The sequence below is a fragment of the Saimiri boliviensis genome, chromosome 9 (genome assembly GCF_048565385.1).
Source record: "Saimiri boliviensis isolate mSaiBol1 chromosome 9, mSaiBol1.pri, whole genome shotgun sequence".
NCBI lineage: Eukaryota > Metazoa > Chordata > Mammalia > Primates > Cebidae > Saimiri > Saimiri boliviensis.
The window spans coordinates 2,939,151-2,956,670 of record NC_133457.1 but is presented as its reverse complement, the minus strand read 5'-3'; the positions used below and the strand labels follow the sequence as shown (position 1 = coordinate 2,956,670).

General features: G+C 36.6%; 1 protein-coding gene and 1 non-coding gene across 8 annotated transcripts in view; both read left to right on the top strand.

Annotated features, from left to right (window-relative positions):
• Positions 1-17,520, top strand: part of NAALADL2 (N-acetylated alpha-linked acidic dipeptidase like 2) — a 1,288,446-nt gene that overhangs the window by 1,220,190 nt on the left and 50,736 nt on the right. For all 7 annotated transcript variants that reach the window (XM_074405415.1, XM_074405414.1, XM_074405412.1 and 4 more), the window contains one exon: positions 16,047-16,245. In XM_074405415.1, coding sequence (XP_074261516.1) covers positions 16,047-16,245 — 199 coding nt within the window. The remainder of the gene's footprint in view (positions 1-16,046; positions 16,246-17,520) is intronic.
• LOC120368374 (small nucleolar RNA U13) lies at positions 76-181 on the top strand. Its single transcript, XR_005582529.2, has one exon. It is a non-coding gene; the product is annotated as a small nucleolar RNA U13 (small nucleolar RNA).

Genomic DNA, 17,520 nt, shown 5'->3' with positions numbered 1-17,520 from the left:
AGCAATACTGTCATTTTACATGCTAAAATCCATTTTGTGAACAATGGGGTTTAGTCTTCAAAATTCATATGTATGATTCTTTTGTGGTTCGTATTTGTGATGATTGGCTTTTCAGGCTAATGTGTGAGATGTACCTCTTTCAAACCTTGTTTGCACATTGGCCCATTACAATTATCTGACATAGCAAATCTACAGATTAACATATTATTTCATCATTATAACTACTATATGAACATTTAAGTAACATGGGCTAAGAATGATGCTAAAAAAATGACCTTTTGGGTGATTGCTAGAATCATATTATTAATCTGGTTTATGTGGATGATTAAAGGACGTCTTTCAACCTCTGAAGAAAATTATGATCTTTCGCCACAGAAAGTTACATGTATATAAAGATTTTTGCATGTAATCGCCATGGACTTCACAGCATTTCCTGAATCCACTTTTTCATTCATTTAAATTAAATATTTAAATTAAATATTTATTGAGCCTCTATGGTGTGCCTAGCAAGATTCCATTATCCAAACAAACAAACAAAACAAAAACAAACAGCAGCGAAACGAATAAACCAAAATTAAAATCCTTGTGCCTAAGAAACATACCTACATACGTTCCCATAGTGGGACAAAATTGGCATAAATGAAAGCAAATCTGAAATTACCATTATGTTCAAACTAATATCAGTCACTAAGTGCCATCATATTAATTCCTGTTATACAAATTTGTATTTCCTAAATCAATATGATAGTAGAACATAGCAGTTGCATTTCAAGTCTGGAGGAGATATCTGACTTGAGAATATAAATTTGAGATTCATCCTAGACGAAATTACTAGGCGATTGCATGTAGGGGACAGAAAAGTTCTGAGATTTCGGAGCCACTCCTACCTTTAGAAGCTGGGAGAAAAGGTACAATCATAGAAGGAGATCAACGAGGGGTGGCTAAGCAATGATAGGAAAAACAGGTGAATTATAACCAGAGGCCAAGTGGATAAAATATGCCCAAGAGGAAGTAATCAACTGTGTCAAATGCCGCTAATGGGTGAGGAAAAAGAGGCTGAGAACTGACTACTGGATTTCGCCATGTGGAAGTCATGGGTGATCTTAATGAAACCATTTTGATGGATTTGTATAAGCAAAAGCCAGATTAGAAGGCATCTGAAAGAAAATGAGGTGATAAATTGGGGATATGTGTTGGTGTCAGAGGCATAGGAATCAGAGTGACCCCACTTTGAGTGAGGGCAAGGAAAATGCATTCCCAGAAAGCTAGGCATTCCTAGTCCCTTAGTGTTTATGGTTAAGGAAACAGATTGATAACGTTTACTCAACAGACCCAGACTTGGGAGTGTTCTAATATACCAACGTCTTGAGAACAAAGGCATTCCTAATTTTGTTTTAAAGACAACAATATTTATTCTTGCAAAATATAGTAATTAAGAAATTAATCCTTTATCACAAACACTTACAGTAGAGCATATCTAGCTGTGATCTTTTTTATCCTGTACATAAACACGCATCGTACCTACGGCGGACACGTTCCTCCTCTTTCTTTAGGAAATGCCCTGCTCTGTCTATGGAATAGCTGGTCTTTCACCACTTTGCTTTCTTAAGAAACTTACTTTTTTTTTTTTTTTTTTTTTTTTTTTTTGAGACGGAGTTTCGCTCTTGTTACCCAGGCTGGAGTGCAATGGCGCGATCTCGGCTCACCGCAACCTCCGCCTCCTGGGTTCAGGCAATTCTCCTGCCTCAGCCTCCTGAGTAGCTGGGATTACAGGCACGTGCCACCACGCCCAGCTAATTTTTTGTATTTTTAGTAGAGACGGGGTTTCACCATGTTGACCAGGATGGTCTCGATCTCGTGATCCACCCGCCTCGGCCTCCCAAAGTGCTGGGATTACAGGCTTGAGCCACCGCGCCCGGCCAAGAAACTTACTTTTGATTTGCACTGCAGACTCACCCTGAATTCTTTCTTGTATGAGATCCAAGAACCCTCTCTTCGGGGTCTGGATCTGGACCCCTTTCCTGTAACAGTGGTATAAGTGGTAAAAAGTTTGGCGTTAAGGAAGTGTAGCAGGTTTTTATTTTGATGACAGTGATCTAGTGGAGAGGTAAAATTTGCTCTCACAAGAGAGTAAACCGAGAATTAACTGTACCGATTTTCCTAAGCAGGGGAAACACAAGGATTGAGGACTTTGCATTAGTTAGGAACTGTAGCAGACCATTCAGGCAGTTATAACAAAATACCATAGACTGGGTGGCTTATGAACAGCAGTAATTTATTTCTTACAATTTGGAGGCTGAGATATCCAAGATCAAGACACCAGCAGTTTCACTGTCTGGGGAGGGTTCGCTTCCCGGTTCAAAGATGACCATCTTTTCGCTATAACTCCACATAGCAGAAGTGTTGCGGGAGCTGTCTTGTGCTTAACAGGGCACTGGTTTAATTTTTTAGGGCTCTGGCCTCATGAACTAATCAATTCTAAAAGGTCCCACCTCCTAATACTATCACTTTCGGGGTTAGATTTCAGCATATGAATTCTGTGGGGACATGGCACTCAGATCAAAGCAGAAACACGGTACTCCATCCATGGGAATGTGAAGGGAGGCGGAACACACAGCAGATAGGTAAATTTGGTGTTGGGATTCCTTGTCAAGTTTCTTCAGATTAGAAAAGCATAAAATAGTTTTTTTTGTTTTTTTTTTTTAGGAGGGTAAGAAAGTGAAAAACTATGAAAATGTAACTTTTTGGAACAGCATTAGGAGCCCGGAAGAGATACATATTATACATGGGAGAATTCAGCATAATTTTGGATTTTTTCCAACCTTCAGGGGGGATACAAATGTAGGCGAGAAAAGATTCTTTTCCTCACTTACCACAGGTTAATGGTTGAGACACCTATCACAAAAGATACATTAAAACAAGTGTGAACTCAAAATATCTGAGATAGATCTCAGTCGACTTAGAACTTTTATTTTTCCAATGTTAAGGGTGCATCCATGACACAGATTCAGCCATCAATTAATATATGCAAGATGTACATTGGTTTGTTACAGGAAGGCGGGACACTTGAAGAAGGGAGGGGACTTCGAGGTCATAGATAGATAAGGGACAAAAAATTGCATTCTCTTGAGTTTCTGATTAACCTTTCACTGAATACGCAATTTACAGGAATAATCACTTACGCCTTAGTCTGGCTTAGTGAAAAAGTAGGGCAAAGGAAGAAATCACATATGTGCTTATCTCATGTGAGCAGAGGGATGACTGATTTCCGTCTGTCCTTTGTCCACAAGGAATTTCCTCGTGAGGGAGGTGTATAGCTTTTCTTTTAATCTTTGTAGCTATACTGTATAGTAATGGAATAGGAGGCAGGTTTGCCTGACACAGTTCCCAGCTTGACTTTTTTCTTTGGCTTAGTGACTTGGATGTCCCGAGATTTATTTTCCTTTCACATAATAGAAAGGCATACAAATGTATATAATGTAAGTTTTGCATGACACATGAGCCTTCAGAAATGAAGACCCAAAGAAAGAGGGAAATGTGTGTACTTTTATGGTAAGTTTGATGAAGAGTTCCGAAGTATGATTAGAAGACAAAAAGGTATAGTCTAATTGTAATAAGCTGGGGGAATTTAGAAAGATCTCTGTTTGGATTATTCTCAGTGTCTCTGTGTCCTTGAGGACAAGGATGTTTCTTTTCTCCAGGTATAGGGAGGGTGTCTCTGGAACAAAAGTTTTATGTCCTACTTCAGAAGAAGTTCAGATAATTCTTTTTTTGAAATCTAGTTTCGTTCTTGCTGCCCAGGCTGGAGTGCAGTGGTGCAATCTCAGCTCACTGCAACCTCCGCCTCCCAGGTTCAAGTGATTCTCTTGCCTCAGTCTTCCAAGGAGCTGGAATTACAGGCATGCGCTACCAGGCCCGGCTAATTTTTGTATTTTTAATAGAGATGGGGTTTCACCCTGTTGGTCAGGCTGGTCTCAAACTCCTTAGGTGCTCTGCCTGCCTCAGCCTCCCAAAGTGCTGGGATTACAGGCGTGAGCCACTACACCCACCCAGACAATTCTTTTATGTCCTGCTTCAGGGAAAAGGGGGCAGGAGAAGGTCAGAGACACTGACTTGCTTTCTTGCTTCCTCAAGTGCTAAGGTGCCATATTTTAGGGTAGGGTGTCCTGAACCTCATCACAGGCACAGAATAGGCAGAGTTGGGTTTAACCAGGGCTAGACCTTTTCTGAGAGCTGCACAGTGAACTGTGGAGGATCAAGGAAACTGGATGTGTATAAAGGACGTATGTCATGAAGGCATTATGAAGGACCGAAGTATCGTAACTGGGGTTGGAGTAAAGTGAGGTTTCAAAGGGAATGAGGGCGAGTGAAAAGGAGGTAGGATCGATGGACTTTATGTCTTGGTGAGATCGAAGGATTGACAGCTCATGAACTGACGAGGCATGAGGCGGTGGTCGGCAAGTCAGAGTCATGAAAATGAGATCACAGAAAGAGTGCAGACATCGGTGATGACAGTGTCCAGGCCAGGGTAGGACCATGAGAGTGTGGTAGGTAGTTGCTAGCAGCAAAGAAACTAAGGAAAAGAGAGTATCTCTATGCAGATACTGACATTGCCAAGAATTAAGAGTTGCGTAAGAGTGAGTGATGATGAGTCAAGAGATAAAAATCTTGGAAGAAGGAACTTGAAGGAACTTCGCATTATTCTTCTAGGGTGGGTGGTAGAAAAGCACAGGCGAGAAAGCACTGCTGCCTAAGAGAGCTAAAATGCAACTGATATCCTCAGGGGAGAACCCAGTTTTAATTAAAGCAAGAAGGGAAAGAAAATATTCTCAGAATAGGCCAGGGAAATTAATAACGCTTTCCATAATAGTTATATCTAAGCGTGTGTCATCACGGGAGGAACAAAACAAAAGAGAATGGCTATGATTCTACAGAGATTTTCACTCCAAGGCAGATGCCACTACATATAGATGAATCTGTCCCTAAAATCCAAGGCTCTCCAACGGATGAGCCAGGAACACTTTGGCTTCTTACAGTCATTTCAGACTTCTGCCAAAGAGGAAACTTTTTCTTTTGTTATTGATTGTTGTATGTGGTTGGTTTTCTTTGGATGTGAAATTCTTTGGATCTCTCTGTCACTTTCACTCAGAAAGATGAGGTCAGACTTGATATGTACACATGTTAGAAAAAACAAAGCAAAGCAAAACGAAACGTAACCAAACAAAATAGGCAAAAAAAAAAAAAAAAAAAAAACCTTCTTTTACCATGTCCTGTGTGTAACTGTTGGATAGATTTAATATGACTTGACATCTTTAAACTATACGTTTTTGTATTTTACTTGTTGTGACTTCATATAATCATGGTCAAAGATTATTCAAGTATTTGTGAAACTGTAGGCATCTGTTCTATTTCAGTTTTACCGGCTAAAAATCAAATACAGTAAAGTGTTAAAGTGTGAGTCATGGAGACCACTTACCAACACCTAAGTACATATTGCAGTTTTAATTTTAGCTGCAATGCTAGGTAATTTCGTTAGCTAAACAGAATTCCAGTGCTGTGTTAAATTAAACATATAATTTTACTGCTTAATACAAGCTTAAATTGTTAATATATTTTCTTATTTTTATGACAGTTTGCAGTGATTACTCTTAAATTCTCAATTACAATAAAAAAAAAAAAAGTGACCTTCAAGGCTGAACTATAAAATACTGTTTCTCCTTACTGCAAACAGTATAAGTATGAAGGTCTCTGAAACCCAATTGCATTTTCAATGGTGTAATTTTTACCACTTGACAACCGGCCATCTTGTTTATTTATTACACTAGTTTACTGTAGCAGCAGACCATTCTCAACTGTTCTCACAATCACCAGAAAGAAGGATAATTTACCAGTGAATAATTTGTTTGAGTTGATTTATTGGATGGTTCTTGAAAGCTCATTTTGACTGAGTGACCTTGGCTCATAATATTTGGTCAATGCCAAGCACATAATGGAGAATGAATATTTATTTGTGGTATATGGAGATATAGTGTAAATAGTGATGGATAAGATAGCTGATATACTTCAGATGTATTAATATTTGTGACAAAAAAATGAGTGCAGTTGTCCCTTGGTATCCACGGAGAATTGGTTCCAGGAACTCTCTCAAATACCAAAAGCCATGAATGTTCAAGTTCCTCATATGAAATGGTGTAGTATTTGCATATAACCTGTACATATCCTCTAATACACTTTAGATTATCTCTAGATCACTTATAATATCTAATGCAATGTGAATAGTTGTCATACTGAATTACTTAGGGAATAATGACAAGAAAAGAAAGTCTGCATGTGATCACTAAGGAAACCATTTTTTTTCCACAAATATATTTTCAATCTACAGTTGCTAACTGTATGGCCAAAAAATGCATTTAGAATGCCATGGTACTAGTTTGCAGGGGCAGAGGAAGGTATCAAGAATGAATAAAATACAACCACCCCCTTGAACCTTAGAGCAGACTAAAGAGTGAGAACATAATAATCTTAACTAAATTTGCTGTTTCTCACCTTATCCACTTCTTAACTTTTAAAACAGCCTTTAAAACAATTAATGACTATGTAATACTAATGTTTTTTGCTTAATATATGCTATTTTCTTTCAGATTTCTGAATGTTAACTATTTATCAAATGGCATTATTGCAAATACTGCATATGACCAAATATAGTAAAAGTAATTTTCATTTGATCTAGCTATGTATACATTTATTTAGTGCAAGTCAGATGCAGCAGGAAAAATCATTTTGAATTGTGTGGCTTATTGCCACCTCTTGATTATCTCACCAAATGTGAAATAGTTGCTGGCAGCATTTCCTCCTTTTCTTTGAATAACTGACAATGAGAATTTGATCTGGCTTTTTTTCTTTTTTTTATTAGCTCTGATAATTCATTAGCATCAGTCACTTCATGTTAGAAGAAAGGATAGTATTTCAAGGTGATGATCACACTAAGGCAAGAATTCTGTGTCCTGTTAGATTTGTAGTTTCAATTTGTAAGTGTCCCTTCGTTCTGTTTTACAGTTGCAAGTGATTGAGATCTAATATGCTTTTTCTTTCTGAAAAATAAAAAGTGAGTTTCCCAACTAGCAAAATTAAGTTATGCACTGTATTGATTGCATGAATCTAGTTCTCAGCCCATCTGTTTTCAATTTTGGTTTAATTAACACCAATTCCAGCTCTAGACTGGTCAATAGACAGTAAAATATAGTGGGTTCTCAATCCCGCCCTCCCTCAGACGCCCAAGCCATCCTGACTAAAATCCGGAGAATTTCAATAACAAATTTTGTTTGCATGGGAATTCTGTTTCATGCTAGATTTCTAGCGGTTTGATCCGAGGTGGCATTTCTGCAACTTATCTTTTTCATTTGACGAGGAGTTCAACTCTAAAGCATTCAATGAAAAGTATCTTACCTTGTTTGCTCAAATTAATAGAGAAATTTAATTAGAGGTGGGCCATCCTTTGGGGGCAAATTCCTAAAATTACATTTAGTCTCAATCCCCATTACATTTTTATATAGACTCTCACTACATAACCATATTAAAGATTGCATTTCATTTATTGGTAATCCACACCTCATTCAAAAAAGTATTTGAGGCAGCTGGCTCTTTAGCAAAATCTGATTTTCTCCATATTGTCAGAGTTTGTCTTCCAAAGCTAGTGTTTCTTTCACAACATTTCTCTTTATGACATTATCACATAATGTCACTTAATTATTATCCTAAGCACATTGCCCCTTTTTTTCTTTTGTTTATCTTCTGTCTCCCATGTTTTTGCTATGCACATGGTTTTTCATTGTGATCGTTTCCTTCTCCACTGTGAACACTTCATCTAAATTCCTTTGAAGTTTTCTTCCGAGTTACCTACATTTTAGATGTGACACTACATTGATTGAAATCTGTGGGTGACTTATTTTTCCTACTCTCCCATCATAGTAATGGCCCATTTTATGGTAACTTTTTTTTTCCTAAGGTATAGTTTTAGGATAAAACCCTCTGCCCACGACAGAATAGTACCATAATCCATTATTCTATGAGTGTTTCCTCACTGGTACACTTTTTTTAAAAGTTTGTTGGTTTCTTTGTTTGTGTAAAGAAACTTTTAGTTTTGGCTTATAACGGAACACAAAGTACCCTTGCGTCCATGTTGATTAATTTTATTTAAGCCTTCCTTTCATTGTCAGTGCATGTGAAATAATTAGACTCCCCTGTGATATTAAATATACAATTTCAACTTTCTGCCTCCGGAGAATGAGAAGAAGAAACTCCACCTGAATTTAATTCATGCAGGAACATTTTTGCTCATATTTCCCAAGCAGCCAGTAGCCAGATCTCGTAGTCACAAATATAACACAGTGACAACATCTATCTATAGGTCACAAAAAGAGCCTACAGCTATATCTATACATCAAATGGACAGACAATTTAGAGAACCCACTACATGCAATGAGTTGACAATCTTGCTAGATTTGCATCCATCTTAGTTACCTGGATTATTGGATAATGTTTAGAATGCAAATATAAGTTGCTTATTTTTTTTTTTTTAAGTAACCAGTCTAATCCTTCTAAACCTATCACTTTTTTATCTTTGCAATAAGATTTCTGTTTTATTCAGTTTAGCTGTAATTATCCATTTTTTCTGGCATATTGCATCTTTAAATAATATCTTTTTATTTATGTATTATAAAATCAATGTTAGATTGTTTGAGTATCGATAGTGCAGTCACTTCCACATTTTTTCTATACCTGAGTTGTTTGTTTAACATCTTTAAATCACCAGCTGAGATGATTCATTGTGATTCATACTTTAAAAGGCACCATGAAGAATAGAAAATTTATGATAAAACGACTGCTGTTGCCCCTGGCTGAAATCTTATTGGCAATTTTTTTTTTTTTTTTTTTTTTTGAGATGGAGTTTCGCTCTTGTTACCCAGGCTGGAGTGCAATGGCACGATCTCGGCTCACCACCACCTCCGCCTCCTGGGTTCAAGCAATTCTCCTGCCTCAGCCTCCTGAGTAGCTGGGATTACAGGCACGCGCCACCATACCCAGCTAATGTTTTGTATTTTTAGTAGAGACGGGGTTTCACCATGTTGACCAGGATGGTCTCGATCTCTTGACCTCGTGATCCACCCGCCTCGGCCTCCCAAAGTGCTGGGATTACAGGCTTGAGCCACCGTGCCCGGCCAGCAATTTCTTTACTTTAGTGATACCACAAGGTATTTTTAAGATGACATTGAGTAACATACATTTTCCCCCAAATAATCTTCTATTCTTCTTTTAACCATTGTATTATGCAAAACATAAATCATACTTTTTCTTGTCACTATGAATCAGTGAAGTCTAAGCTATGATTTTACAATTGTTAGTACCTTTAAAACTATGGTAAGCTCATCCATACAATAATAGGTTCTGGGAAATGCTATTAAAGAAAAAGCCTACATTTGTTTCATATAAAAATGTTATTTTAGAGGATGACCAGTACATTTCACTTTTAATTTAAAATAAAATTGATTACACCTTTAAAAATACAGCCACAAAAAAAGACCAAAAAATTGAAGTAAACTAAAATTTAAAACCTGTTGGAGTATGAAATTCCTAACGGATCACAATACACACAGTAAAATAACTCCTTAGAACAGGAAAGTTATAGGCTGGTCATGGTGGCTCATGCCTGTAACCCCAGCACTATAGGAGGGTGAGGCAGGAGGATCACTTGAGGCTAGGAGTTCACGATGAATCTGGATAAAAGAGCAAGACTCCATCTGAAAAAAAAAAAAAATCCTTCAGAATTAGCTGGACCTGGTCATGCAGGCCTTTGGCTCTAGATACTTGGAAGGCTGAGGCAGAAGGATCCCTTGAGGTCAGGATGTCAAGCCAGCAGTGAGCTGTGATCACTACACTGTATTCCATCCTGAGTGACAGAGCCAGACCCGTCTCTAAATAAATAAATAAAGACAGCTGTAAATTTTTTCAGGTGTTTACCCTACATTTTTTCAACTTAGCGTAAACTCCTGGGTATTAAGTTTGTTCTCTTAATACCCAGGAGTTTACGCTAAGTTGAAATTAATTGTCTTAGTTAATTTTGTGCTGTTATAACAGAATACCCAAAACTGGGTAATTTATAAAATGCAGAAATTTGTTTGCCACAATTCTGGTGGTTTTAACTCTATGAGCAACTTAATAACCAGGAGTTTACCCTAAGTTGAAACTAATTGTCTTAGTTCCTTTTGTGCTGCTATAACAGAATACCCAAAGCTGGGTAATTTATAAAAAACAGAAATTTATTTCTCACAGTTCTGGAGGTTTTAAGTCTAAGATCAAGGAGCTGGCGGATGTGGTGCCTGGTAAGCTTTCTGCTTATAAGAGGACTATATCCTCTGGAGGAGAGGAATACTGTTTCCTACAGGGCAGACTGGAGGAAAACAGAGAGAGATTACCCACTCCTGAAAGCCACTTTTTAAAGGCATTAAACTCACCATGAGAACAGAGCCCTCAAGGACTAATCGCCTCTCAAAGGCTCCACCTTCCAGTGCCATTACACTGACAATTAATTTTCAACATGAGTTTTAGAGAGGACAAACTTATCCGTAACATGCATCAAGTTATTTAATACCTTAGGTAAAATGTCGTTTGTGCAGATCCCAGGTCCCTGCAGGTTACAGCATGCATAAATTCAGTGAATACAGTCATTAAGGTAGTTAATGGCCTTACCCGGAAGTCTTAGAGGCTTTCCATGGATAAGCCATTATAAAATGACTTTGAGCTTGTAACCTGCTGTTGGAAGGTGTTTTAGGATCCCGTATCAAAGGTCTTCAGAAGGAACAAGATTTCTGGGAAGAAGTTCGTCATTTCGGAGGCTCTTCTCTGAAGCTCCGGATGTTAAATTTCTTACATTTGTTAAAATATTTTAAATTCCTTTAGCTCTATGAGCTGAGCTGGGATCTAAGTCCAATTTAGAGATGAAGACATTGAGCCTCAGAGGAGTTCGTGTCTTAACTGGATGTGTACTTAGTGGTAGAACTGGGGCTTGAATCCAGGTCTGTTTCCAAAGCCCCCCAACCTACCTGCTGCACCACACTGCCTCATGAAGTGTCTCGAGTGCAGGATGCTGCAGGATGATGATTGGCCAGAAGGCAGAAGATTCCTTGAGTAGAAGGGATTTGTTTTTCTCCAGAACGCCTTAGAGTATTTCCTGAAATGGCCTGCCTAGATCTCAGTATCTATTTTGACATCGACTGACTAACATTTCTCTCTCTCTTCTTCTCTCCCTGCCTCCCTCCCTCCTTCCTTCTTTCTTCCTCTTTAATTAATATGAATACTTCTTAAAATATCCAGCTCCATTCTTTCCATAATAAGCTAGAAAAATGGGAGGATTTGGGTTAGAGGTAGATTCATCCTCTAGAATAGTGAGGTCTGAAGGATGCGGACGGAAAGACATTAATGTTGTTTGAAAATGGAACACTCCCCTCAACTGCTTCAAGGTAGATAATGTCCCAGAGCTGTCAAGAGCTCACTTAAGATGTCCTTGACTTTAGGCAGTTTTACGATCTATCTCTCAAGGTTTGCTTCTTTCCTGGACGCTTATCAGAGCATTCTTATACACAATGAGCTCTTCAGTCATCCTCATGAGCATTTATTTCATGTGACACTTTTTGTATGTTTAGATGTATTGTGTACATGTCTCACTAGATCAGGAATTTATTAAGATTACAGATTTAATCTGAGGTCTTTGCTTCTCAATACTTTCAGAATAATATACAAGATAGGACTCAATAAATACATACTGACCACGTGCATTTGACTTTGGGATGAAGAGAAAAAACAAATGCAAACTGTTGTTGTTTGAAACTTACAAGTACATTTCAGTTGTCTCAAACAATATCAAGACAGTTTCAGTAGACAGTCTTTACTATATTACATTAAGCTTGGTTTTTAATATTTATAATAAATTAGCATGTTCTACCATACTATAAAAATTTATTAATGGTTAGCTTTTCACCAGGAGCAATGATCTAAAAGAATCACTTTTTAAAGTTCACTGTTTAATTCCTTTACTCTTTATATTATTTCTTTCCTTGTTCTTCAGAAGTTTGAGATAGCAGCCTATGGGGAAAAATGGCATCAAGTTTACAGGCGCAGCAAAATAAAATTAGAAATCCTTATTAAAGTGTGTATGAGGAGGAATATGGAATATGATACATTGCGTTGGGGGGTGCAGGTCAAAGAAGTGAAGAAGAGTAATATCTCTGAGGATAAAAAATAACTGGTAAAGCTGTTGCAGTATTTTTTCGATGCCTTTAAAAAATGGGTTGGTAGTAACTTGTGTTTAGTTTTTGTATTGTAATAATACAAACTTGTATATATAGTGATTTATGCACTTAGAAACTTACATGATTATTTTCTCCAAGAAAGCTAAAGGACTGTACTATTAAGTAATTTATTCATGACTACATTGATAGTAATTAAGTAAACCAGGCTGTAATCTATCTTTTGATATTAAGTCCGTGGTCTTTAAACTCCATGTATATAATTTAAAAAAATAATTGTATTAACCCTCTCTGTGAGAAATATCTAATTTCCAGTTAATTTCCTTTGTTCAAATGTGCTTATTATATTCTAAACCTGAACTCTGAACAGCCTCAATTTGTCCTGTACCTTAAGTAAAGTTTTATATAATCTTAGTTTTTATGGGGTTCTTGCAGAGCATATTTTAATTCAATTTAATTTAATTTAACTTATTATTACCCTACAGTGGCTTCTTTTTAAAAAATATTTTTCTTTTCTTTTACAACAATAATGGATTTTTAGTAAGAAAATAAATAGCATTTGTTGATGCTTGTTAAGCACCAAACATCTCCCTGAATGATTTTGTAGACATTGTTTAATTTATTAATACAGTTCAAAAAAGACCTCTCAATTCAACATTCACTCAACAAATTTATTCATAAATGACTACCATACAACAGATAATTGTGCTGTGATTTGGGGATACAAAGAGAAATAAAATGTATTTGCCGATGATACAGGGTTCTTTCTAGTCAGAAGGAGAAGAGAGACAAGGCAGATAAGGATACAAATATTGCAGCTGCTATGATAAAAGTATATAAGTTAATTTTTAATTGATTAAATGGTGCGACTTGCACTTTTAGGTGCTAAGGAAATGCCACTGGAACAGACAGAAACCTCTTCTCTCATAGAGTCGATATTCTAGCGGGGATCCTAAGGAGCATGAAAGATCAATCATTTGGGGTCACAAAAGCTTAAGTAGGAAAGGTAACATTTCTTTCTGGTATTATTTAAAAGAACAAGCAAGCTCTAATTGACACAGAAATGGCTACTAGAAATCCTTGGAGCATGATTTATATATGAAAATGATTGAATGAACATTGAAAATAGAACTACTTTTCAATGTGTAACCTCGTACCCTTGAAGTAATCCATTTAGGGTATTGTGAGTGGCTGGTTTCCACTCTCAGGGTCCTTTCTGGAACCAGCCGATTCCTAAAGCTGTCAGTTGTCTGCATCTGTACAACCGTCATAGATAAATTCATTTAAAGCCAAATAAGGTAGAATGGTACAATTCGTCTCACTTGATTCAGTAGTGATGTGTTCAATTCTGTGGCGTACGTTCGATCAGAACAGATTTTTCTTTCTTCAGTGGAAGACTCTCAAGGATGTCGAACTTGTTCTTATTGTTGTACAGACTTTCTAGCATAATCTAAAGGTGCCATAGCCATCTTATTCTTGCCTTGTGCAGAGATATTCCCTTGAAGTTATCTATACATTAACTTTGGTGAACCATCAAAATTTAGGTCAAACTATTTTCATAAAATGGCATTGAGTAAGTTCTTCAGGGGCAAGATTTTCTAAGTGGCCTAAAATACCCATTCTTACAACCTCATTTTGTTGTAAAATCAAACAAAATAATTAAAGAATGTGAAATGCACTTTGAAAACATCAAATGCCAAAATCTTTTGAACGCCTGCAGTTGATTTTATTTTTATTGTTAATTTCAGTGAACAGGGAGCTAGATATTAGCTTCGAGAATTATTTCTCCTTCAACAATGTTTTCAAACTAGATTTTGGGATATTAAAATTTAGCAAAAATGACTGTGTTCTCTAAGAAGATTTCATGTAAGTCTACCTGTGAATCTCTTTGTAGCCCTTATAAAACTACTTATCTCTTTACATACCATTATTTATCAGATTTTTTTTCTAAACATACTTTATTGAACCTACTTTGCTTATTTAGTAAACAATTATTGAATGTCAACATTGTGCTGGGCACTAAAGAATTTTACATGTAAAACAGTTTCCGTCAAAGGAAGGTGAGAATCAAAAATACCATTATATTAGAGATTGGTAATTCTTTAACAGACATATTTAATGTTATCAGTTATACATCTAATTTAGTTTTTTTTTTCCCTCAGCATATCATCTCTCTGTAATCTTTCTTAAATATGTATAGAATAATCTGAGTAGCATATTAAAATGAAGATTCTTGGCTCTGACTCCAGAAAGAATCAATAGTTCTCAGAATCTGCATTTTCATAAGGACCGAGCATTATGGGAACTGGTAACCTTGGACTTTACTCAGAGAGAGTCCTTTTGTGATAGTTCCCTTTTGCCTAGGACTTCTCCTGTTGGAGGCCTCAGAAGGCCTACGTTCATTACACCATCTGCCGGTCTCAATGTTATCCAAAACTGCCAATTTAGATTATCCAGCACTACCTTCCTTCATTACCTTGACTTGAAGCGATCCTCTGTAGTGGTGTGCCGGCGTTCTTGAAGTCAGTTGTGTTTAGTCTTCTGAGAAGGATACCAGTAACTGTTGTCTCACTTAAAGGCTGATTCTAACGGTGAGGTATCTGGAAGAAGATGATGAGGGAATACACCTCTCATGATATGATAAGAGAATTATTTTAAAGAAGGTCTTGAATAACGTCAGCTGAGAACCAGTTACCTGTAGGGAAAACTGAACAAGTATTAATCATTTAATCCTCCTAACAAGCGTATGAAGCAGGTACTGTTATTACATTCATTTTACAGATGAGGACAGTGAAGCTCAAAAACTTCACCAATATCACACAGATTTTCAGTGGTAGAGCAGGGATTTAAACTGAAGTGGGCTGGCTCCAGAATTCAGTGGACCACTATACGAGTGTTGCCTTTCTCTTAGTCAAAGGAATGTCCTGTGGAACCTTTGCTGTCCCCGTTCCTTTCAGAATGACTTTTGGTAAAGTACACTAACAATTGGAAAAGAAACACAAATACAAATCTCTAAAGTAAAACAAAACAAGGCAAACACTACATAAAATAGGTTTGGGTGTATTTTTAGGTCAAAGATGTATTTCAACCTCACATTACAGGACATTTCTAGTAACAAAAAATGAACCCAAAGGACACATGACAACATATAGTAACATATCGCAGGTTTTCAAGAGAAAAGATAACAACTCAATTTTTATTTTCTTCCCTGAAATACAGTTTACTCTCTGGTGAACATAGTTTTTTGAGTCAGAAAGATCAAACTTCTAATTCTGCCTTGTTGTTTACTTGTTTGAGAACCTATGACAATTTGCTGACCTTACTTAATTCTCAGATTCTCTGAAATGTACGTGACAAACAAGGTTTTGTCAATATTGAAGACATAGTGCCTGGAATGTAGCGATCCTTCAACAATCAGAACTACCTGTTTATTGTTGTTATTATTATGAGCAGTGATAAACTTAATTTAGTAGAATAAAAACAATTTTAGACACAATGCTTTGGTAACAATAAATATATTCTCAAATTTTACTTGGTGCTGAACCTTTTTCTTGGACAGGTAAGATTCAAATACATATAGTCTTGCTTTTGTCAAGTGACAGAAAGAAGAGAACTATCAATGACAATTTCCTCTTCCTTCTTCAGTGGTCTGTCTGGTTTATAACTTGAAGTCCTGATTATAAAATGCTTCCTTTGCTCCCTTGAGAATGTCTCTTCTGAGATAGGCTAATTTATCTTCACCAGGTGATCAACCCAACAGTCATCAGCTGTTAGCCATGGCGTCACGCCTGCGGGAGAGTGCTGAACTTTTTCAGTCTGATGAGATGCGACCTGCTAATGATCCCAAGGAGAGAGCACCCATCCGCATCCGGATGCTGAATGACATTCTTCAAGACATGGAGAAAAGCTTTCTGGTGCAGCAGGTGCCACCAGGTTTTTATAGGTAGGATGCATGTCTAAAAAAAGTATACGTTTTTACCCTAAATTAAATGTTTATGTGTAACTTTCAGAATATGTACCTTCTATGAACATAACAGTATTTAAAAAGAAACTATAAAGCAGATACTCATATAAGGAGCTTCACCCTCCCCCGAAGAAAAGTTAAACTGCCTATATATAGAATAATGGAAACTTGGCTTAGCAGTAGCATAGAGAATATGACTAAGAATTTTCTTACATCAATTTCAATATGAATCTAATTTTATATGGTTAATGAAAAAGCAAATGGAATTATAATTTGCACTGAAAGAAATATACTTTCTTGACTACATCAGGAGATACACCCATACCATATTGTCCTATGATGATCCCATCTAGATTAATGTGTTTAATTCTAGAAACTACATTTTATGTTGGAATTCAATAAATTTAATATTTAGGGGAAAGTGGGATCTAGATGGTTGCTGAAACAACTGAGGAATTAGGCTTATTTGATTGGAAAGTTACATGTAGTACTTTCTGAAAACATCTTAACAACTATATGGAAGGGGGATTAGATACAGACTCAGAGGATAATATGAGTACAGTATGGTTTTGTTTTTTAAGTTCCTTATATAGTAGAGGGTAAATAAAGAAAGATGAAATTTAAAAGATTATGGTACCCATCAGTCATCAGAAAAAATACAAATTAAAGCCATAATGAGAAACCATCTCACATCAGTCAGAATGGCTATTATTTTTATTTATTTGTTCATTTATTATTATTTTTTTCTGAAAATCTATGTCTTTTATTCAATGATGGCAATATCCAATTTTGGGTTTTTTTTTCTTCCTATATCTTTTTTTAAAATTTATTTATTTTACTTTAGGTGCATACTATATCTGGCATTTCTCCACATGTTATCCCTCCCCACTCTCCCTTCCCTCCCCATCCCCTGCTATCTCTCCCCTACCCCCCACAATTGCCCCAGTGTGTGATGCTCCTCTTCTACTATAAAGACACATGCGCACATATTTATTTATTTTTATATTTTAAATTCTGCGGTCCATGTGCAGAATGTGCAGGTTTGTTACATAGGTATACACGTGCGAATGGCTATTATAAGAAAGTCAAAAAATAAGAGATGGCAAGAATGCACAGAAAAATGCTTATACACTATTTGTACAAATGTAAATTAGTATAGCCTTTCTATGTACTTGGAAAACAGTATGGAAATTCCCAAACGACTAAAAATAGAATTACCATTTGACTCAGAAAGTTAGTTACTGGGTACTTCCC